This window comes from Carex rostrata, chromosome 33, assembly GCF_964058835.1.
Source record: "Carex rostrata chromosome 33, lpCarRost1.2, whole genome shotgun sequence".
NCBI lineage: Eukaryota > Viridiplantae > Streptophyta > Magnoliopsida > Poales > Cyperaceae > Carex > Carex rostrata.
Genome location: NC_135950.1, coordinates 3196409 through 3220967, shown reverse-complemented (window position 1 = coordinate 3220967; position 24559 = coordinate 3196409). Strand labels below are relative to the sequence as shown.

The window sequence follows — 24559 nt, the reverse complement described above, 5'->3', positions numbered from 1 at the left end:
TTTTTCTCTGGTAAATGCCTGGACCACAAAAAAAATATCACCTAGCACCAGTACAGTGTGCCTTACATTTCAAGTATTAAGCCTTTAGATTTATAATGTGCTGTCATGTATGAGGGGGTCACATGATTATTTTTTTCTTTTAACAATCTTGATAATTTTAAAAAATAAAGCTTAAATTTGCAATGCAATGTTATAAGCATGATATTTATTATTCATATATCATGTCTATAATATATGTAATTTTGTTAAAAATGAAGTTTTTGTTATGAGATTGTTGTAGGTGTTATGTGATTTGGTTGTATGAAGTTTAATACTGTAATATGTAGATGAACTGTGGTTTTTGTAGGGTTTTGGTACCAGTACCCGGTACACTCTGATAGATTTTTTTTAACTTTAATTTATCCAAGTCGCCTTTAGGTTATGTGTGAACCAAAAATTTCATATCATCAGCACAGAGCTACCACCAATTAAGGATTCTGCTTAAGAAGCTTAACTTGTAACATTTTACACTAACACTGGAAAATTGAAATGTGCAGCTCACAAATTTCATACCAGATATGAACTCATACTGGCCTAATGTTAAATGCCCAAGCAACAATGGAGTAACCATGTGGAATTCTACATTCTGTAAATATGGCCCCTGTTCTAACCTTACTCAGACCAACTACTTCCAGCAGGCCCTCAATCTTCGAAAGAATCTCGACCTCCTGAGCTACCTTGCCACAAAAGGTTACTAAGTTTCTCTTTAGCACTCTTATTCACGGACGGAGATAAACCTTCAAGCTATAAGGTTTTGGAAAACAACATATAGCATGAATTATAGAAATTTGTTAGGATGAGTATGAGAGCCCGTTTTACAGAATCCATAGTATTTTACTTTAGACTTTATAGAAAAATTATGTATAAGCACATGAAATTAAAAAAATGAACCTCATGAAGTGTACATCCGTCTTCTATTATATTCCAATTAACCAAATGCAAAAGTACTATAGAAAATATATATATATAACATCACAAGTTATTACAACAAACAAACCACTAGGATGAGCTTAGGGTTATGGGCAAACCAAATCCTACATCTAACATTTCTTATATATTATGTGTTTTTTTGTTGTGCTACAAATGTATTGTACCATCAAATACTACCAAGTATTACCGTGAGGACATCGAGTCAGCATTACGTCCCAAGTTATCATTCTCATTTGTGCTCCAGTGCAACCGCAATATCGGGCAACAGTAAGAGCATCATCGGCTGTCCAAACAGCATGAAAACCAATTGTGGTAACAAGATCAAGTTCCCACCATTCACTTATAACCAGCTATACTATGTTCCTATAGATAAGAATAACCCTATTAAGATGCCTTTTGAGATAGATTAGGTTATCTAGCTAATTAATTAAGAAGCTTAATAATGCTATGAACCTAGCTAGAAGTTTATATATTAAGGAGTTTAATGATGGTTAGGTTGTGTTGTGGTTAGTACGTAAGTTCTGTTTTTTTTTTTTTTTTTTTTTGATGGTATGGAGCCATGCATGGAACTTGTCTTTTGTATCTTATTTTGAATAAGAGCACTATGCTTGTTAGTTGAGTTGATATTTTCTCATGTGATGCTGGAATTGATAATTTATTTGAGGCATGCTCTATTTATTTATTAGCCATGTTGTAGTTCACTTGTCTCATTGTGGCATGCTCTATTTATTTATTAGCCATGTTGTAGTTCAACTTGTCACATTGTGGCATATTTCTCTATTTATTTATTAGCCATGTTGTTGTTCATGCACTTGTCACGTTGTCATATGCTCTATTTATTTAATTTTAATATTTAATCAAGTTTGATTTTTTTATTATAATGCACATGTGCATTGTCTATTTATTAAATTAGTTTTCCACAACAAAACTTAAAAGGGGTCTATAATTTCTTCATTTTGTTCAATTTTTTTTTTCTTTCAATAAACCATAATACATCAGAATCTAAAAAAAAATACACTGGTTTTGCGCACCTCTGAGATGCACAGAACTTAGTAATTATGAACAGCTTCAGCCTGTGCAGGAGGCCCTAGTTCTGCGCAGGCTGGAGCTACGTAGGTGGTATGATTTATATTTTTCAGATATCAATAATAAAGTCAGAATTTCTTTCTTGAAAATTAAGATGGTAATTATAACTATAAAAATTCCGGGAAGCTAGGCAGAGGCATATTTACCTCAATAAACAGTTCAGATTAAAGATAGAGAAGTGAAGCAAAAAAAAAAAAATGAAGGGAATGTAAAAATTGGAGGGAACGTCAAAAAAAATTAGGAGTGAAAAAAAAATCATTTCTCATTTGTTGTTTGTTCCGTTTTCCAATTGAAGTTTTCATTTTCTTTTCGTGCTTGTTTATTTTTTTTAAAATATTTTAATTTAATAGATTTTATTTGAAAAATACATGTAAATAATTATTTTATTCACTGTACGTATTTTTTTGTTGGAGTCATTATAAGTCATGTTATAGGGCTTGGCTATAATATATATGCTTTTCTTATGTTTGTGTTAGGAGATGAGATTGTATGTAAAATTTTCCTTTTATTTTCCAAATCAAAACCTTTTAATGTGATTAGATAGTTTGTATATATTGGTTCGTTTTTAGGAATGGTCAGATTTGATGCCTTCTTAAGACAACAATTGGCTGCACAATTGAGTTGCCTATACAATTTGTTTTTTTGGTGGAACATGTTCGAAAAACAAAACCAGTAATATACATCCTATATGCTCAATTACACAGTTTGTAATCTAGCTAAATTGTGTCTAAAGTTTAGAGCACTAAACCAGGCATAGCATCATATATATACATTGAAATTTGTTCAGAAAAGAAAGTAGCATAGACAGAAACCTTGAAGAGAGAAAACATGACAGCGTTGTGCATAGACAGTATACCAGAATGTAGATCCTGCACATAAAATTAAAGAAATGCACCTGGAAGCTGCAGTTTGTAGTCAAAACTGGTGTTCCTGGAAGCATATTTTATATATATATGAAGCAGTATACCAGAAAGACAAGGAGCCCTTTCAGAATACATTAGCATCCCTTGATACAAGCTAGACTGTAAAATAATTGCCCAACAAGTTATATTAATTACTAAATCAAACGATTCACTTGCTCAAAAAACCACAGCAGACGTTTTTTCGACCTGATGCGTCAGACTTTCAAGCTTACACAGCATATACAGTTCCTCAACCTCATGCGTATATGCATTTGCGGGCCCACCAACCAGCTTCTCCAACCTCTCTAGCTACTGCAAAACCCTCTGTTGATACATCAAATACTTTCTGTTTTCGTGCCTTTTCTTTTAGACTAAGCTCCAAAAGAGGGTACGCGGAGGAAGGGGAAGAAGAAAACACTGTGCGGAGGTTAGGACTTCACCAGACTTCACTTTTTATCCTCGCGAATACTGTCTCATTGTTGTTGTGGCATGTGACTGAGCGTATACACCTGCTCTAGAAGGGGAGAATCGAAGTGGGGGCGGAGGATACGAGCTACTGTGCGGAGGAGAAAAGAGGGGAGTGCTACGCTTTGTTTTGGCAAAATCTGTACCACCTGTTTTGAGGTGTAGATTTAGGGTTGACCTCCCCCCATCGGTGTCCCCTTCCTTTCCTTTAATGAAGGTTTTCCTCTTCTGTTCTGGAACACACCTTTAGAGTCACCAACCTATGGTACAGAATATATTGTTCTGTGGTGAAACACGAGCTAACTTTTGAGTGTACAATTCTTTTATATACAAAGCAATGTGATGTCTTTTTTAAAAAAAAAAATTGGTAGTGGCTATGTGATGTCAAAGAGTATATATCACTTTACTCTTTATGGATCATCTCATTTGTGTTTAAGAAAACCAGCAAAATATAAGCATCTAGTTAACTTAAAAAAACCGCCATAGGCAATTAATAGTGTAAACAATATTGGAACCCAATAACTAATATAAAATTGACATGTATTTTTTTGTAAGATCCATACCTCACTAATAATATATAGTTGTTCAATTGAAGGGTTACATCAGTACAATCAGGGCCAAGATACAATAAGGCCCAAGATAATTATTTTAAGGCCTAAGCCCATATGATGGGCCTGCTAAAATAAACGGAATAGGTTAGAGAAGATCTTGTATTTGTATTGATATTGTGTATTTGATTACAATAACATGAGATTTATTTATAAACTTGATTATCATTAATTATAAACATCTATTTCGAATTAATAATGATTTAATTTCACATATGTTAGCTACCATTTGAGAAGATTTATTATTTAATTTTAAATTCTTTAGGATTTTCTGTACCCTGACACACGATAAAGTGTTATAATTAATTTCTTCTTGTAAAATTTAAAATGTTATAATCTAAATTGAACTTTTCAGAATTGCAATGTATAGATGGACCGTGCTTGTATTTTTTTGCAATATAATAGCTAGGTCTAAATGGTTGGGGTCTAGATTTAAAATATAGTTCACACTTTAATTACATAAGTTTGAATTGCTTGTTATCTAATAATAAATAGTTGATATTGTCCAAGAATTTATTTTGTTTATGATAATGATTAATACTTGACATATGTTGCTTTTTGTTAATGGTTGATGCTTCTATTAATATTTGAAGATTTAAGATTGGAATTACATAGATGCACATTTATCATTTTGAGTAGGGCTATTGATGGATCGGATTATAACATGATTAAAATTTTATGTAATTAGATTCACATATGAATCAATACCAAATAAGAATTTAAATATTCTATTATAGATGAATATATTATCTTATAAGATTTCGAGTTAATTCTGGTCAAATTTTGAAATTAAGTTAGCTAATTTGTATGTTTTCTTTAGCAAACTAATGTCTCAAATTAGATATATGATATAATACTCAAGAAATATATTCAAAATATTATATTTATAGTATCAAATTTCATCATTTTTAGATTAATATTTTTATAAATGTAAATGTCAAATCAATAATGCAACTTTTGTTGCAATGTTCATATATATAAAATCAAATTGGCAAACCAATTTACCATCAATATTTTCATCTTCAAATCACATCATTTTGGCTCAGGTTTACTGTGAATCAACAGGAGCAGTACACAGTTTAATGTATATCAGAGGTAGAACTAGGAGAACTATTCAAAAAAATAAAAATAAAAATTCTTCTAGATTGCTTATAGAAACAACATTAAAACTCTCCTCTCTTCAATTATATAGATTTAATTAATTAGAGTCTCATATACACCATCCATTTAAAATTGAATGGTTTAGATGAAAATCTTGACAAATATAGTCAAGATTAATTTAGACGGTCTAATTTAAATTGAACAGTTAAAGATTTGCATGTATCATATAAATCTATACAATTGGAGAAGAGACCAACTTAGTACAAGGGTATATACTTCCTAAAAAAATGATATATATATATTTTTTTGGAAAATACTCATGCATATTTATAGTCTATAGAAGCAAAAAGATGGATATGTTCCTAACTAATTAAGCAAAATTTAATACATTTTCTAACTATTTATATCAACTTTGAGCAAATTAATTCTATCATAGACAACCAAAATAGTTGTGTAATATATTTAAATTACTCCAATTGTTCCTATATAACATGATTTAAATCTAAGCCTAATCTCTGCTCCCCAACAGAAATTTATTTGTTCTAGGGAGGCAATTAGAAGAACAAATAAACTCAAAGAGATGATTACTGCAATCAACAATGTTAAACTATGGCTTTCAAGTAATTTGAAAGATTTGATCTATACTATTTTCCCAGAGAATACAGATAGTATGATACTCGCCGCAATGATGATGGATCGTGGATCTCCTGCAACCTCGCAATCGCACACGACAGCTTCTTACCAATCTCGAGAAACACCAATTAGTGCAAAATCATCTGACATTGTGTCATCTATCACGGGTTATATGTATCAAAGAGATGGAAGCGACATGAACACGACTTGTGTTGTATGTCTCGGCTTGTTACATGAAGGAGAGATGATAGTGAAGTTGCCGTTTTGTTTTCATTTGTTTCATGAGAGGTGCATTCATTTGTGGTTCCGTCACAACTCAACATGTCCTTTGTGTAGGTTTGATCAGTTAAGTGTAGATATGGTATGATTGTGATATGTCACTATCTGTGAGGGTAAAAATATTTTTTGCTAAAGGTATTTTCGTGGATATTTTTGTTAGTAATATTGATATTCTCATAAATGGCATTTTTCTATCAGTGTACCCTCGACAATAGTCACTTTTACTTACGAAAATATTGTTCCCTTCTTGTAAGTATTGAATGAATATCCATTTAATTGAGTTGAGCAAATATAATTTATTACTACATGAAATTGGAAGTAGTAATAATATTTTTGTTATTTGAGATGAAGATCAAGTTTTCAATTTATCTTATTACAATGATGTTTTAATAATATGTATTGATTTCAGATAAATTTCGAACTTGAGGGGTGAAATAATTTTTTTCATAAAATGAGCGAAGTTTGAGGGTGATGCATAATTTTTTGTTTTTTTAACAACAAATATTTGCTTATAATTTTAATGAAAAAAACTTAGTAATAGAAGATTCTTTTTATAACTTTATTTGTTATGACGTGTTATTTTGAATTCTCTAAATGCAGTCTAGAAATTTCTATTTATTGGATGTTTCTAGAAACATTATCTTGGAAACAATTTTAGGTGTAGTAAAAAGAGCTTTTAAGTTAAAAATACTGAAATACACAAAATTAGATTTTTTGAAAGGACCAATTGATTTTTTTTATACATTAGGACCACCATGTAAACTGGCACTAGCTAGAATAGGGGTGCAAACGGGTTGGATATAATCCATATATCTGTATTTGGATCTGTTCATATTCAGAATTGTATCTGATATTTGAATATTCATACGACTCAAGTGATAGACCTTCTGTTGTCCCTGTCCCAGGAAACACCAGTGGGAGATATGTAGGGTTTTGGCAATGGCAACCCTCTATCTCCAATGTTTGGAGAAGAGGAGGAGGATAAAGACTTTTTAGATATGTAGTACTTAGTTTTTTTTTTTTTGTGCATGTTATGTTGTTTAGATATTTTCTTAGGTTACTGCCTTATGTTTTGTGCATGTTATTATGTTTTTGCTACTTTCTCATGTTGCTACTTTTGTTTTGACCTGTTGTAAAGACTTGCCACATTTGATTTTGGTACCAATTTTAGGTACCAGATCGATTGTGCTAAGGATTCTGATTTCAATGAAATCGGTGGTATATACCACTATTTTTCAAAAAAACTTTAATGTAAATATTTACCATATAGTTATTATAAAAAAATTATTTATTCATTATTATAAAAAGCAGTTATTTGTATCTGTATTCAAAAACTAAAAGTGAATACGGTATGATTTTACTATAGTATCCGATCCATTTGCAACCCTAACTAGATATATACCATATTTTTACGGATGCCAAAACTTGTGAATTATTTTTTGAGCGGTACTTGTCAGAATAATTTGCCAATGGAATAAATATTTTTGGATGAGATATAATTTTATAATTATTTTGAACATTATTAAGTATATATTTATATTTTTTTTAGAAAAGATAGAAACAAAATATTTTGGAATAAAATTCATGGATAGGCACAATTTTATATTTTTATTTGAAAAAGATATAAACATAAGGGAAATTTTCTAGTGTGCCCATACTTTTGAAATAGCAAAGTTTTCCATCAAAACACCACAATATTTAACATTCTTTCCACTGTTTTTCTTAATTATTTAAGATTATATTTAATTTTTTTAAATTTAAATTGATCAATATACCCTATAATTTAAACTTAATATGTCAATTATTTCTAGTGTCCTCTTCTTCCCTTCTTCCCCTTAAAATAATGTCTCTTTTCCTCCCGAAAATTTTATTAATAGGAAATTAATTAATTAAATATCCATAATGGAGAACGATATCAGTTTTTTCAAGATATAGGGAAAACGTGATAGTTTATAACGTCCAGAGGACGTTATAAATTATCACGCACAACAACAAAGTATGCACTTTTCGCGAGAGAAAAAGCGCATTTATGACGGTACTCCGTCGCGAAAAGTTAATTTTTATCCTCGCGAAAAGTGTCAGTCTTTTGTAGTGACGGCCAGGATTAGCGATACAGTCTGTATCCTCTGTCACATATCAATATGGACGTGATTATCAATTAGGGCCAGGAATTTTTTTTTTTAGTTAATTAATAAGTGCGGTGATTAGTATCACTAATTTTGGCCATTATACACTATCACGTTTTTCTTATATCTCGAAAAAACTTAGATTCATTCTTTATTATGGATATTTATTTAATTAATTTCCTATTAATAAAAATTTCGGGCTTTTCCTCACCATGTTAGAACTATTTCTCTTCTTCTTCCCTGCTAATTTTTTATTATTAGGGAATTACGCAGCTATGTGATTATTTTTTTTATTTTTATATGTTATTGTTTGTAGTGGAGCCTACACATATTTCTACACATATTTCTCTGCAAAATAAATCAAAATAATAAATTCTCTTTATTTTCTTTTTCATCTTTCAAAAAAACTTAGAAGACCACAATATATATGACTTCTAGAGAATTCCAACGCTAACTATTACATTCATAATATTTCTAGATAGAAACGTCTAACATTTGACTAATAATTAAGTTTATAAATTTTTAACACTGACGGCCAATGATAGAATCGGTCATGGTGCTTAGTTGTTAGCACCATTTTGGCAAAACCTGTTTCTTTTGCTATGCGGGGCCCACTGACAGGTAAGCATGGCCAGTGTCCCACTCAGAGTCAATCCTCCCCTAGTTCGAGGATGTGACAACAATAGAGTAGACACTTTTCGCGAGGGAAAAAGCGCATTTATAACGGTACTCCCTCGCGAAAAGAAAAAGATGAACAATGACAGTACTCCGTTGTGAAAAGTTACTTTTTTATCCTCACGAAAAACGTCTCATTCTTGTTGTACCGAGCTCTCAAGATATGTAAGGAGTTGGATCTGAAGTGGAGAAACGTCATTACCATTTCGGGTTGTTTTAGTATATCTGTTGCTATATATATATATATATATATATCCTGATTTCAATGCTATTTGTAATTTAATTTGAATGTTAATTGATGAGTGAGTTTTCTTCTAAGTTGTGAGAACGAAATGTTTAATGAAGTCTAAAATTTTGGTTTATGTGAATTGACCAGAGCATAACACAGCTTAATGTATATCAGATGTAGAACTAGATATGTTAGAAGAACTATTCAACAACAAAAAAATCTTCTAAATTGCTTATAGAAACAACACTAAATTAAACTCCTCTTTAAATATTATATGGATTTTATTAGAGAGTCTCATATATATACACTGTCCATTTAAAATTTAATGGTCTAGATCGATTAATTTATACGATCTGATCTAAATTTAACCGTTATTATTTGCATGGAATTAACTCCTATAAATCCTTATAATTGGAGAGGAGATCGACCAACTTAGTACAAGGAAACTTCCTAAAAAAAATGTTGAAATATTTTTATTTTTATTTTTTGCAAAATGCACATATGTATATTTTTAGCGGCAAAATGATGGCTCTGTTTCTAATTAAGCTAACTTTGATATTTCTAACTTTAAATTACTCCAATTATCCCAAAATAACATGATTTAAACATAAGCCTAATTTCTTGCCCTCCACTATATACCAACACCACCCCCACAACATAAGTTTATTTGTTTTAGAAATTAAGGCAACAAGAACAAATAAACTCAAGAGATGATTATTGATCTAATGATTTCTGTATTGATTTTTCTAACAAGTGCATGTGTCACTATTCTCATCGGCACTGCAATGGCTTCTTATCAATCCCGAGAGGCACGGAATCGTGCAATTAACTCTGGCATTGTGCCATTTATCCCGGGTGATATCTACCGAAGAGATGGAAGCAACATGAACACGAACTGTGTGATATGTCTCAGCAAATTGCAGAAAGACGAGCGAGTTGTGCAGTTGTTGTTTTGTCTCCATTTGTTTCATCCGAAGTGCATCCGCTCGTGGTTCCGTCACAACTCGACATGCCCTTTGTGTACGTTTGATTATAATAAGTTCTGGTATAACAGCTGATGATTAAGAGTTGAGATGGTAAGATTGTGATTGAGAGTGCATGTCTTTTTAATTGAGTTATGCAAATACTTGTATTTGGTTGTATATATTACATGAAATTGGAAGTACGATTGAGATTTTTGTTATATGAGATGAGGATCAATGTTGTTTAGATATGTACAATATCATTTTTATGGATGGTTCAGAATATTCTGAAAACAATGATTTTAATCTATCTAAAAGAATATTAATAAAATTCTAAAAAAATATAAAATTTGGTCTTGAAGAATTTTTTTATTATGAAGATCATGTTGAGCGGTCTGAATTGACTATTTGAACTTTTAAAACAGTGATAAGATTGTGGAGCATAATTGGAGCACGTACAAAACCATTGTACATTTAATTGAACCCTCTTCTATTTCTTATTGAGATCTATCATGTAAAGTAAAAAAAAGTTCAATCAAACAAACAAGAACTGGATTATCATGATTTAATTTTAGATCTCATTAAACATATATAAATAGCTTAAGTCAGTCTAAGATGAAAAAACTAATTTAAACCTCCTTAATTTCAAGCTTCAACCAAATATCAGATGTAGAACTAGCTAGAGATGTTAGAAGAACTATTCAATAAAAAAATTCTTCTAAATTACTTGTAAAAACAACATTAAAATTTCTCTTCAATTATATGGATTTTATTAGAGTCTCAATCATGTACACCATTTAAAATTAAATTTGACAGATAGGGATGACAAATATAGTCAAGGTTAATTTATACAAATTATGTATATTTTTAGCGAAAAAATGATGGCTAACTTTAATATTCCTAATTAATGACAACTTTGAGCAAATTTATTTTATCTTAAATAACGAAAACAGTAGTGTTTCAAAGTTATTACTCCAATTGTCCCAAAATAACATGCCTAATTTCTTATGACAACTTTGACTGAATACGAATCTGTTGTTATTCTAAGAAAAATAGCAGCTCCCTGCTCTCCATTTTTCTGTCTCTCTCTCTTTAAAAGAGAAAGATAGAGAAGACAGAGAGATAAAGAGGAAAGAGAATAGTATGTAGAAAGAGCAGAATTTTTGAAGAGCAGACAATTTTTTTCCACTACCAACACCACCCCACAACATAATTAATTTATTTGTTATAGGGATGCAATAAGAACAAATTATAAGATGATTACTGATCTAATGATTTCTCTAATCATTTTTCTAACAGGTGCATATGTTGGTTACTTCATTTGCATGACGACGGCTTCTTATCAATCCCGAGAGGCACGAAATTGTGCAAGGAAACCTGGCATTGTGCCATTTATCCCGGATGATATCTACCAAAGAGATGCAAGCAACATGAACACGGATTGTGTGATATGTCTCAGCAAATTGCAGAAAGGAGAGCCAGTTGTGATGTTGTCGATTTGTCTCCATTTGTTTCATCCGGAGTGTATCCGCTCATGGTTCCGTCACAACTCGACATGTCCGTTGTGTAGATTTGATTATAAGTGCAAATGTAACAACTGACAAGAGTTGAGATGAAAAAAAGAGAGATAGCACAGTTGACTAGGAAAAAATTATTAAGACTGTTGTACTCAAAGGTTGAGATTTGATTTCCATTCATGACTTCGCAGCTTCTGTAAAAATTTTCACAAAAAAAAAATAAAAAAGACAAGAGTTGAGATGGTATGATTGTGACAAAGTGTCCTTAATTTTAATTGAATTTTGCAAATACAATTTTGGTTGTACTTATTACATCATATTGGAAGGAGGAATAAGGCTTTTGTTATAGGAGATGAGGATGAATGTTTTTTAATTATATTTATCTTCAATGATATATTTTATTGATATTTATTGATTTGAAATAAGTTTTTAATTTGGGGTATGTTTGGATGAGGCAATGAATAGCTAACTAGCTACTATTATGAACTATTATATATTTTATGTTTGAATGTGTTTGAGTTAGTAAAAATTGACTATTCTTTTGTATGTTTTTATGGGGTTAATTAGTATGCTATTTTACTAATCTAACCAAAATTTGAGCTAACTCACTATTCTTACTAATTCAAGTCTCATCCAAATGCACCTGAAGAATAAGAAGGGTGAAATTAGAAATTTTGATGAGATGAGCAAAGTTTGAGGGAGATATATGCATAATTTTTATTTCGAATAACAAATATTTTTTTTTGTAATTTTTATGAAAAAAACAACATAATAATAGAAGGTTTTTCTCATAACATTATTCGTTATGATGTGTTATTTTAAATTCTCTAAATATAGTGTAGAAATTTTTATTTATTGGGTGTTTATAGAAACAGTTAACAATTGTTCCCACTTAAATATAGCATAATTAAAATTTAGAATAAAGTTTAGTGATAATGAACATCAATGATTTTCTATTGAATAAATTTTGAATATATATTCTAAAAAAAACTTAACATATTCTAAAAAAATTAATATAAACGTACAAAACACAAAAAAAAAAATTGTTAAATTCATAGTGTATTTCGTTATAAAATATTTCCATAAAATATTCTTATTGTAAAAATATTTTCATAGAGTTGTTTCCTTTTGAGGTGTGGTAATTGTTTCCTTTGGAGGAGCATTTTTTATCTCATTGTAATTTATTTAATCGTAGGGTTAAAATGTATAATCGATTTTGAGCTCCAATCATGCTTCGCATTCTTTTCTTCATTTCAATGTTTGAACAGTCGATCTGAACTATTTAACATGATTTTCATATTAAAAATGTGCTTGAAGACCAAATTTTATATATTTTTGAAAATATTTTACTAATTTTTAAATATGTACAAAATCACTATTTTAGAAGATTATGGACCATCTAAATAGTAATTTTATATTTATCTAAAAAGATAGTAAAAATATTCCAAAAAAAATATAAAATTTGATCTCGAGGCACATTTTAATATTTTTTTTTATTTTGCAAATTTGTGATCATAATGAAAATAAAGTTGAAATGTTATAATCTTTTACATATGCATAGAAAAAATAATATAGATCATTTAATAATTTTTTTTAAATATTTAAATTTTGACTTGTTAAAATTTTAAAAATAAAAATATAATAGAGGAAAAAAACGAACGTATTTAAACCATTTTTTTTTCTTTAATAATCAAAGTTAGAACCCATGGCTCATGGCTGACTTTCTCAACAAAGACATAAATCTGGACCGTTCTTTTAATCTGACATGAATCTCAAAACATACCTCCTATATTTTTCATAGAAATCAGATTGAGATTAATCTGGATCGTCCGTTTTATTATTGCAGCCCCTGTCCCTGAGTTTGGATCTCCTAAAGTAACCTATATTTTTTTTAGTTTAGATCCGAACCATCCAATTCAAATTGGGCTCTCATATGTTGTGCGACGTTTTGGAAAATCCCAACCGTTCAAATACGCTCTGCACGAATCTGAAAGCTCAAATAATACTGACCCTGCACTATCCCCGAATAGGCACCGGACACGGTCGGCCACGCAAAATAGGAGACATCTCATAGGACACGCAATCCCATGTGTTGGAGCCGACACGCGCTCTACTGTTCGAGTGTTTTCTTTTTCTTTTCCTGATCGGACGGTCCAGATCTAAATGGAAATATTCTATTACCTCAGAGAATAAATGGATTCCATAATCCAATTTCGAATTCATATCACCTGAGGTAACAGAAATTTTTATTTTACATCTCTACTGTCCGATCTTCTCTGGCACAAAGATTGAAGGCCCAGATTCTGATCAGACGGTTGTGATCTCAACTCAATTTTTCTGTTACCTCAGAGACGATAGGAGACAGCAATTTCTCTCTAGAGAGATCGCAATTCATCCCTTTCTTTCTCCTCTCCTCTTCCTCCTCCTCTCTCGCTTTCGATGGAAGAACAGTTTATACTACGAGTGCCTCCCTCTGTGGCCGAGCGAATCGAGCGCCTCTTAAACGAGAACGCTACCTCCTCCTCTGAATCTCAAGATGCTTCTCTCGATTTGTCTTTCTCAGGTACCTAATTGCAACTGGATTGAGTTTCTGCCTACAAGGATTATATCTAATTAGGGATTAAATGTGATACAAGGAGGTAATTACACTGTACCAGTTTCTGGTACTGGTTGAATCAGTTTCTGGTATAGTGCGCTGGTACCGAGCGTGGATACTGGCACCGTTTAGGTTGTGTGCAGACACCTGTTGTGAATACTGGTACCATCTGTGCTGGTACTGCTTAGGGTGGGTGCTGCTCATAGGAAAGGGGTTACTGGTACTGTTTGTTGGTACTGAATTTTATAGATGTGTGTGTGCTGTTTAACATGATGTAAGAACATAGAGGATGAACTGCACTGCAGCTCATGGTCAGTGTAATTCATGCTTGATTTGGGTTAAATTGATAACAATTCGATGTTAATTGTTCAATTTAGATATCTTTTGTGCTTAAATTGATTTGGGATAAATTTCAAAATTAGTGCAACATAGAAACCCGACTTAGTTTGGTTCAATATCATAGATAACCCTATTATATATGGATTTTATATACTTATTTTGTTGGATGTAGAGGATGGAAGAAATGGTACTTTTAGTATTGGCAATGAAAGCTTTCCTGCATCTCTCTTGGATTTGCCGTGCATTGTTGAATCTTACAAAACATATGATGAGAGTTTGCTTATAAAAACAGCTGATGCTGGTCAGGTAACAAAACAAAACACAGTTATTTTTGTATGTAATTGTTGTCTCCTTATTTGGCAACTGGTACTGGTACTGGTACTGGTACTGATGCTATACTTTTATGAAACAGATGATAATGGTGAGAGAAGAAGGAGACCCGGTACCTGAAGGAGTTGAGTCCCGTCATGGCCTCACTCCTCCTATGAAAAATGCTAGGACAAAGCGCTTTAGAAGAGAACCTGATTTGAATGTAATATAAGTTACTTTATTTTTTTAACTTCTAATCTTGTTTTATATATTATTTTTTTAATTATTTCTGATTTTTTTTCGGTGCAGCCGGAGTTGGTACAGAGAGTTGAGAAAGATCTGATGTGTATTATGTCAGGGAGAACTGTTGCTTGTATCCTTTTTTGTTGTAGTTATACCCCTTTTATTACTTTGGTATTGCAAATGATAATAGCACATACTGGCAAGTTACTGGCATAAGGTTTTCTTCTTAACTAAATTGGTAGATGCAAATGCTGGTACCGGTGAGGGTGAGGAAGGAGGTGGTAGCCACAAAAAGGCTGTACCGGCATCATCCACAGATAAACAAGATGCACCAACTGTTGAAACTGCTGCTACTGGTGAGGAACCTGATCAGAGCGAGTCTGACGATTCCATGGAACAAGATAATTAGATGAAGGCCAAAACGCAATATGTAACCTTTTATTTTTATGACTATATAATGGGTTGTTGTTATATGTTTAGTTAGTTCCAAAATGATTAATTTACAATGTAATCCAAGTGTTAAAGGAGGAAACATTGAAGAGGACTATGTACTTTTGTTAATGATAGTTAGTCATAGATTGTAACTTTTTTATGTTTTATTTACTTCTAATTTTTTTCTCATTTGTAGGGTATTTGCATGTATTTTCGGGTTCTGTACGGGCTTGCATTTTATTTCTTATGTAGATAGTAGATACTCCTCTTGTAGGATAATGCATGATTTTGAGTTGAATAGCAAGCACATGCCATTTAAAGGAGAAAAAGGTACAAAGGAAAATATCATCTGTATCCCTGCTAGAATTCAAAATGATTGATTTGAATATTAGGTTTTTGAGGATTTTAGAGATATGTGGTTACATATTATCTTGGAGTTTTCTAATCTTGTCAGAATATGCATGGTATTTGAAAATTTCTGAGCTGTTAAAAATCAGTATTGCATTACAAAGGCTTCAGCTATTTCTTTATCTGTGTCTTCGAGTTCAAAACTCAATCTTTCTTACCTTAATGGACATCAGTATATTTGAGTCAGTATTGCATTACAAAGGCTTCATTCTGTTTCTTTATCAGTATATTTGAGTTCAAAAATTTATCTTACCTAAATAGACATCAACGATTCTCATAACTTCACTCGATACAATCAGAAATTTTATCATCTGAGATCAGATCAGTCTCAGATTCATCACCTGTTTGTGTTGTATCACCATAGCCAGATTTTGATGTAATATATTGTGAATCCAATTCTACAAAATTGTCCGGCAATGGATGTACCAGCAAGTTTCCCTCTAGCATATCGACCACAGAAAGCAACACTAATTAAAACCCTAACTTCATCTTCTTTTATATGTTCATTCAACCAACAGGTGTCAACCACCTCTATTAGTCTCCCTTCTAACATCTCTTGCAAATTTCGGAAGTGTGAGTTGTTCCTCTACTCTCTTGATAGTTTCGCCTTCCACCTATGAGTTCTAACATCACCTTCCCGTAGCTATAAACATCAGATTTGGTTGATATTACGGTTGGAATGAGCATCTCAGGAGACAGAAAAGATCCAGGAATCTAACAACCCGTTCTCAAAGAACGGGTATACCTGAGGTATCTCTGACCACTTATTCGACCTTTGATCTACTTCACAGAAACATTTGAACCGTCAGTAAGAATTCCTTTATAGACGGTGCTTGAACCGCCTTCACTTGGAAGCTGGAATCTCAAATGTGAACCTAGCTAGCTAGTAGGCAACTCAGTTCTAAACTGTCATCTTGATCAGATTGTAGTTTTTCATAACTGTTCTTATAAAGCGAATATGTCATGAACAAAGTCATGTCAGTATAATGTATGATATAAAAAAGAGCATCCCAGTTTGAATATAGTTTTTCATAACTGTTTCTTTACTACTCTCTCTCTTTCTCTCTTTTCTGTACTGGTAGAATCTATTCGCTTGTTGGAAGTCACAAGTTGGTTTATTTGTAACACATCGATATCATATCTTTATTCATCTGTGACTATATAAGAATATAATAGTGTCATTATTTTGTTGAAATGTGGACTGGCTAGGGCTGACAAGAAATCATAGCTTGTGATTCGATTTGAATTTTTTTTCGCAATTTACACGTTTAATTGAAATTCATTCTGAAACAGAAGCAAACTAGCTTGGTTCGAAATTGGTTTGAACTCAAACTCGAATTGGGTCTAGTTCAGTTCGAAATTGGTCTGACTCGATCTAAAACCTCCAACTCTTCTGACTCTCCTCTGATCCACCTCAATTCGAACTATTAACGAATCGAATCGCACCAAATTATACTCAAAACTCTTCTTTTCAATTTGAAACCCTACTTCAAATCAAGCCAGCTCGGTATCGAAATTGGTTCGAACTCGAACTGGGTTAAGTTCGATTCAGTTCAATTCGTTTGCAGCCTTGACTGGCATGACATTCATGTATGGAAAATAATTTTCAGTCTAGGTCAGTAGACACTAAAATATTTAGGGATTTTAACTTCATTAAGAAAAAGAAATCTGGTAAGAAAATTTGGTAGGAATTGATGTTGAAAAAAGGGCAAGTTCTTATCCACTGGTGGAAGAGATACTTTTAAATTATATTCTTTTTTTTTTAATTACAAATAATTATTTTCAATTTCAAAGGTTTTTTATCATAATTTTATTTAGCCTTTTTTCCTACTTTTTATTTTTTGTTATTTTTTCAGAATTTTTTGAGTGTCGTTCCCATTTGTAACAAGTCTTTTTTGTTTTCTTTTTTTTTAAAAACAAAAAAAAGCAACAGACGCTTCAATCGTTGAGAGAAACACCAGATTTTAACTATAACTAGGGGTGGCAACGAGCTGGCTCAATCTTAGCTAGGTCCTAGCTTAGCTTGTTAATTTTTGACTGAGCTACAGTCGAGCGAGGTGGAACTAGGTTATCGGAGCTAAAATCTCAACTTGAAATCTTGACAAGCCAGCCCGAGCTAGCTCACGAGCTGATGAGCTGGCTCGTTGTATCTAGTTGGATCTTGTTTTAAGAAGAAATGAATTCTACAAACATTTTGAATCGAGCTGAACTGAGCTGGACAGAGCTAGACCATATAAAATGCACACAAATTCATACAAATTAACAAATTGATATCTAACCGAGCTAGCTCGCGAGTTGGCGAGCAAGCTAGGTCCGAGGTTAACCTCATTAATTATGAATCGAGCTAGTAGCAAGCTAGCTTCTTAACAGCTCAGTCCAATAACGAACAAGCTATTAGCGAGCAAGTCAGGTACGAGCCACAATCAAACCACAAACTACGAACTTTATTGCCACCCCTATCTACAACATCATCACTTGTTCCATTTTTGCTGCAAAGCTCTCTTGCGGCCACATGTGGTTAGAAAAAGAATGGTTGAATTTAATCTTAATTGGACCAAAAGAAATTTAGTGTCTATTGTAAATATTTATTTTGAGATTGGTGTCGGAGTTCAAGAACAATGATTAACAATTATGTCTAGTATTTTCTTTTTCTTTTTTTTTTGCTTTCTTAGTTAATTACTAAGTGCAAGTGCGGAGAGTTATGGTTAATCCTGAACGTGATAGTTTATAACGTCAGATGTTCTCTGATGTTATAAACTATCATGTTTTCTCTATATTTCGAAAAAACTCATATTCGTTCTTCGTTGTCGATATTTATTTAATTAACTTTCTATTAATAGAAATTTCGGTGATAAGAAGGTTTACGAATTGCGAAATTCGAAAGCAGATGTGTAATGTGCGACACATGCGAATTTGTTTTTAGCATGTCCATATGCTCAACTGGTTTGGAAAGGCATGGATAGCCACATGGGTTTTAAAGTCATGACTCAAAGGGAGACAATTGAAGACACATGAGACAGATCCAAAGAGAATGCCCCAAGGAATGTCAGCTGACAAGATTCTACAAGAAGGAAGCCTCTGGTTGCAATACTGCAAGGGTGCAGCTGTTAAAACTAGAATCGTCAGTACCTTCCTAGAGAAGTGTTTTCTTTTTACAATAGAGAATCTCACAAACAGTAAGGTTGAACATGAAAAGAAAGATTTCAATTTGTTTTTCTCTTTTGAGTATTATTAGCAAGCCAAGAACCATCTAGAGCTCTCAATAAAGAGAACCATCCAAACTGTTTATGCAATGGAAAATTTACCCTAATATGAACTCTAGCATTCCAATTTAGGAAAAAAGGAGGTATAGTTTCTGAAAGATTCTAATTACCTATTGTATAAATAACTTGTAATTATCATTTTTCCACAAATCTTTTCTTCACCATAGCCTATTGATAATCATGTATCATTCTTTTAATTTGCATCTCAACAACCCAACTTCCCTAAAAATATAAAAATAGAAGGCAAAAAATTCATAATCTTAGTAGCAAACTTCAAATGACATAAAAAATTTCACATTGCACCAATCTTAGCACTTACCACATAAACATATCTATATGAGAAACACTGCAAAACTACTGTTAGGTTGGTTTCAATCCAAAGCCTTCTTTGAATTTCACATGCAGCTTTAAATTATCTTTTTGTTTTTCACATTTATTTTTAACCCTAGAATCACCCAATCTATTTGCAATTAATTAAATCTTAATACCAATGGTCCGGTTCATTTGGTTGATTACAAACTTTGAAACTATAAGGTAAACTAGTATGTACAACAAAATTCACAAAATGAATCCAAACTGGCACGGAATCATATTTTCTTTTTTTTTCTCAACAAAGTAGCCACAACATAAAATAGTGCCAAATAACATTAAAATGATGAAAAAGATGTTTCAACATCACAAAAGAAATAGATCACACCTCACTATCATCATCAGATTGTGTCATTCTAAGCCGCCTACGTGGACGCCTCCTTCCCAAATCCCTTTGCGGGTCACTACCCGCTTCATCATAACTATCATCTCCTTCTCTTTCTCGATTAGCATCCGCAAATTCATCCCCAAAATTATCAACACCATCTCCCCATAATACCCTTCTCCTCGTCCGTTGCCCCCTTGACGAACTCCTACTAGACCTCGAACTATTATCGGTACCATTAATACTACGGGTTACAGTCCTCAACCCATCTTCACTAAGAACATGCACAATTAAAAAAATTGCAAAGGGCGGAAATGATAAGTATCTCCCACTGCCAAACTCGTCTTCTTCCTCACCTAAAACACTGAACAAATCACCGATATCTCTCTCCCTCTCCATCCTACGCCAGTCACGCATCCTCTCTGGATCAGCTTCTGATGGTCGAGTATTTGGGTGCACCTCCCTAGCATGCTTCCTCAATTCCCCATAAGTCCCAGTAAATTCACATGAATCAGAAGAACAGTTTCTTGTTTTCAAATTCATGTAATTGCGTGCTGATTCTACTACTGTCGTACCAGTCACTGATCCGCGACATAACGGGCATGATAATTTGGCTGATTCTTCACTACTGGTATTGGTATTATTAGCATTATTTAATTTGCGAAATTGATCAAGGCAGTTGGAGTGGCGATAACTAGTATCGCACATGAAAGCACGGCAACCATTCTGACTGGAGGTGCACTGGAGAAGAACTGCATTGTGGGGGTGATCCATGCAAACTGGACAACGGGCATCATCATACTCTTTTGCCTCTATTGGTGTGATAACGGGTTCTGGTATGGGTACATGTCCGATTTCAGTGGTTGATGAAGAAGAGTGCCTTATGGTTCTACTGGAAGAGCAACCGGCACGGTAAGGGGCAGCACGTGAAATTTTCTCTCTTCTTTCCTTTGGCATTTTTTTTGTTTAATTAATTAGAGTAGTGCTACAAAGAAAAATATTGCTCTCTTGAACTACTCAAGTTACTACTGAATTTGATCTTGAATATCAGATGACTGAAATTAAACAAGTGTAGATAATCAGTAAAGATCAAAAATTGAAAGCAAAAAGAAAACAACTTTAAAATAATTAGACAAAAATTCTAGTGAAGGCAAAGTTTTTTTTCTCTATTATAGTATTATGCATTAAAATTTCACCAGACTACAAAACAAATCGGTTTGTATTACAATCAAAATTTCCCAAAATAAACCCTAAAATTCCTAATCCATCTAAATAAAAATCAATAAATTCATCTTTGGTGCTCGAAAGACAAAAAAGAGACATAATCTTACTTCAAAAGAGAGAGAAAATCAAACAAGAAGACGAATTTTTGATGAAACTAAAAGGAGACACCAAAATTGATCTATTTCGAAAGCGGGATTCCTCGAAACTTTGCAGTGAAAAAGACTTACGAAAGAAGAAAGCAGAGATCTGAGGCTGTAATTTGAACAGTTAGTTGATCTTCCTTCAGTCGGATCGGAGATGTCGGAGCCCTAAATTTTTGATCGGGAAAAGAAAGAACGACGAAAATAAAGAGAAATGGTAGAATGATGACGTGTCGCATGACCTGGGTTCATCGAGTCCATTAACTAGTTCGATGGCAGCACCGAAACTTCTGTGGTCAAATATTTTGACACAATATGAGGCGGTTTGTTAGTGTTAACAGAGTTATTTTAGCTTTATAAAGCGCACTAACCATATGTAGTGTTACTTTGATTCTATAGTCTGTGCACTGCATGAAGTGAAAACTATTCTGTTAAATATTTTACCCGTGAGGACCCGCAAGGATGTATTCATCGAGCCCATTAATTAATTAGTCGATGGCAGCGCGGAACTTCTGTGGTCAAATATTTTGACACAATATGAGGCGGCTTGTTAGTGTTAACAGAGCTATTTTATCTTTATATAGCTCATGAACCATATCCAGCGTTGTTTTGAGTGTAGTCTATGCGCTGCATGAAGCCAAAATTACTCTGTTAAAATATTTACAGTGAGGACCCACAAAGGATGTATTTACATCCGTAGAGTAAGTCTTTCGAAGGAAAGCTAAAGATATCCTATCAAAAGATCACAACTGGAGACATTCTTTTAGTTATTGGGAGACATTTTCTACTGTAGGTGGGTCCTGCATCTTGTACTGGCTCATGTGGACCATGTCTGTTTGTAGAACTTCTGTCGAACCACTAGTTCAATTATCTTTGTATAATCAACTGAGAAAGGTTACTTTTTATGCTTCTATCATGTTTTTATTTATTAATTTTTAATAATACAAATTTAAAATTTGTATGTTAAAATAAAAAATTTAGATGTAATCTATGTTATTTTTATTATATGTACGTTAAAATTAGAACTTTTTATTTTAGTTTTATATAAATAAATAAGTTAAAAAATTAACATCTAGAATTTATCCATAGCAGTATATTCTTGCAAATTCTTAATACTAAATAAAACAAATATCTTAATTTTTACGTGTACATAAGGAAAATGATATTTTTACATTTAAATTGTAAATTATTTTAGTTATAAAAATGAACACATAACATAGACATAAAAAAAGCAGAAACTAATTTTCTAAATTTTTACTTGATCTAGGGGTTGAATTTGTTTTACCGACTAAATATTTTTAGAACATACCATTTAATATTCATTTCACAAATTTTCAACTTTATCATTTTAATTTTGGTTAATAAATATACGTTTTGTCGTGTTTATTAACCTAGAGTGCTATTTATTTATGCACAATATGATTGAATATATAAGTACAAGATGATTAAATAAATTGACCAAAAACAAAGTGGGTTTGTGCACTTAATATATCAAAAAGTAAAGACAAAAGATTAAAAATACAAATTTTAAATACGAGAAATGTTCTGGTCTTTCAAGTCATCATACTCGAGCGTGTTCCTCAACTAGTTTAACAAAAAAAGTTTTTTAATTTTGTTTAACTTCCATTTTCAGCATCTATGCATATTCAAACCTCTATATCTAAGCAATAAAATTCCAAATCTGTGTAGTTTTAACTCCTAACTAGTTTCGTCTTCAAGTCAAAAAATAAAAAAAAATTACCCACTTTTTTTTTAATTTTTCTCTGATCATTCTCATACATTTTCCTAACAATCCGTAATGAATTTTACGAATCTAAAAATACGAGCATTTTCTGCTCGATTTTCAATTTCAAATGAGATCCATGAAGAACTATTTTTGAGTTATTTTGAAATCATTTTTGTTTAAGTAAATCCTATGAGCACTTAAAATTTTTCAACTTTTAAATCTCAATATATAACCATTTAAACCTTTAGTGTCATCATTTAAACCTCTGATGTTGATCATGTAGTATGACGCATATACAATTATTAAGAGTAGTTGTGTTAAACATTTAAATATGCTCATTCGCTTTATTTTACAAAAAAAAAATAATGACTTGAAAAAATTCAAAAATATTTCTTTATGAATCTCATTTGAAAGATAAAATAAAGTAAAAAATATTTGTATTAATTTATACGACGTGTTTAGTGTTATTATATTTATTTGGTGCAAATTAAGGTGGCATCGTGGGGTCATTCTCTCTCTTCTCTCTTCTCTCGCTGTTTTACAGAATTTTCTAAATTTCTGCTTGATCTCATGAGACAATAACTCTGCTGCCAAATGTGTAACAAGCAAAACATAGAGCACTATTGGGTTGAATTTTTGTTTTACCGACTAAATATTTTTGCTTGATCTCATTTTAATTTTTGTTAACAACTATATATATGAGTCTTGGTGTTTATTAAGCTAGAATGTTATTTTTATGCACAAATTATGATTAAATATATAAATACAAATTGATTTCATAAATTGACCAAAATAACGCCGAGGATTCGCCCTAAATATATAAAAAAAAAGTAAAGAGAAAAGATTCACATGCAAATTTTTATTACCACATCTGATAATATTAATTATTATTAATAATTAAATTTTACAATATAAGGTAATAAAAGCGACCGTTAGTTTTTTTGTTTTTTGTTTTTGAGGGAAGATCGTTAGTCTTGTTCAATATTATAAGAAGCGCATAGTCATAAATAATAATAATTTTTAAAATTCAAGTAGTACAACAATTAAGGGCAGATCCAAGATTTCAACGAGGGTAAGACAGTAATCGGATATAAATAGTTAATTGAATTCAAACTTATTAACTAATCGGGTACTAAATAAGAACTTATTTTGTAATAGAAAGTTGGGCAAAATTGATAAAAATTTATTTTTCAAAAAATTATATTCCATAGGCATCTATATTCTTGTTATTAGCTAAATTAGTCATTAGTTTTTAATTTTTAAAATCTATATCTAAAAAATAATTAAAAATACTAATTGAAATAAAAAAATTGCTTCACACCAATAAAGTAAAAATTGAAACAATAGTTACAATACCGTTGATGTCTAAAGAAATATATTGTTGAATTTTTTTTTAGAAATTATGAATAACAATTCAAAAACAAATTCAAATCTGCAAAAAAGAAATTGTGAAAATGGATGGTTCATTGAGTGAAGAAATTGGGAGGAGATAAAAAAAAGTTAGATACCTCAATTTTACAAGTGAGATCCACAGTCCCATTTATCTCATATTTTATTATTTAAATCCAAACCATAAAAATCCATCTATCTCATTCTCATCTACAATAGTCTTTAATAGTGCACATACACCAAG

General features: G+C 31.8%; 3 protein-coding genes across 3 annotated transcripts; 2 read left to right on the top strand and 1 right to left on the bottom strand.

Annotated features, from left to right (window-relative positions):
• The first annotated feature begins 9858 nt into the window (after positions 1-9858).
• Positions 9859-11636, top strand: LOC144548363 (RING-H2 finger protein ATL39-like). The gene is made up of 2 exons (XM_078297031.1): positions 9859-10093; positions 11335-11636. Exons 1-2 carry the CDS (start codon positions 9859-9861, stop codon positions 11634-11636), a joined length of 537 nt encoding a protein of 178 aa, XP_078153157.1.
• Positions 11637-13952: 2316 nt separating this feature from the next.
• Positions 13953-15623, top strand: TAF7 (TBP-associated factor 7). The gene is made up of 5 exons (XM_078297135.1): positions 13953-14115; positions 14660-14793; positions 14900-15019; positions 15106-15169; positions 15282-15623. The coding sequence occupies exons 1-5, from the start codon at positions 13992-13994 to the stop codon at positions 15446-15448; spliced, it is 609 nt and encodes a 202-aa protein (XP_078153261.1). The 5' UTR covers positions 13953-13991; the 3' UTR covers positions 15449-15623.
• A 4096-nt stretch (positions 15624-19719) lies between these two features.
• On the bottom strand, positions 19720-21456 carry LOC144548612 (uncharacterized). Its single transcript, XM_078297326.1, has 2 exons — positions 21288-21456; positions 19720-20891 (listed from the first exon to the last, which is right to left on the bottom strand). The coding sequence occupies exon 2, from the start codon at positions 20791-20793 to the stop codon at positions 19834-19836; it is 960 nt and encodes a 319-aa protein (XP_078153452.1). The 5' UTR covers positions 20794-20891; positions 21288-21456; the 3' UTR covers positions 19720-19833.
• Between the last annotated feature and the right edge of the window lie 3103 nt (positions 21457-24559).

Bases quoted from the DNA above. Each gene is read 5' to 3' on its own strand.
- TAF7 (XM_078297135.1), top strand. From the start codon at position 13,992: ATGGAAGAACAGTTTATACTACGAGTGCCTCCCTCTGTGGCCGAGCGA. The intron at 14,794-14,899 runs GTAACAAAACAA...TTTATGAAACAG, and splicing joins AAACAGCTGATGCTGGTCAG to ATGATAATGGTGAGAGAAGA. The intron at 15,020-15,105 runs GTAATATAAGTT...TTTTCGGTGCAG, and splicing joins GAAGAGAACCTGATTTGAAT to CCGGAGTTGGTACAGAGAGT.
- LOC144548363 (XM_078297031.1), top strand. From the start codon at position 9,859: ATGGCTTCTTATCAATCCCGAGAGGCACGGAATCGTGCAATTAACTCT. The intron at 10,094-11,334 runs GTACGTTTGATT...TTTTTCTAACAG, and splicing joins CAACTCGACATGCCCTTTGT to GTGCATATGTTGGTTACTTC.
- LOC144548612 (XM_078297326.1), bottom strand. From the start codon at position 20,793: ATGCCAAAGGAAAGAAGAGAGAAAATTTCACGTGCTGCCCCTTACCGT.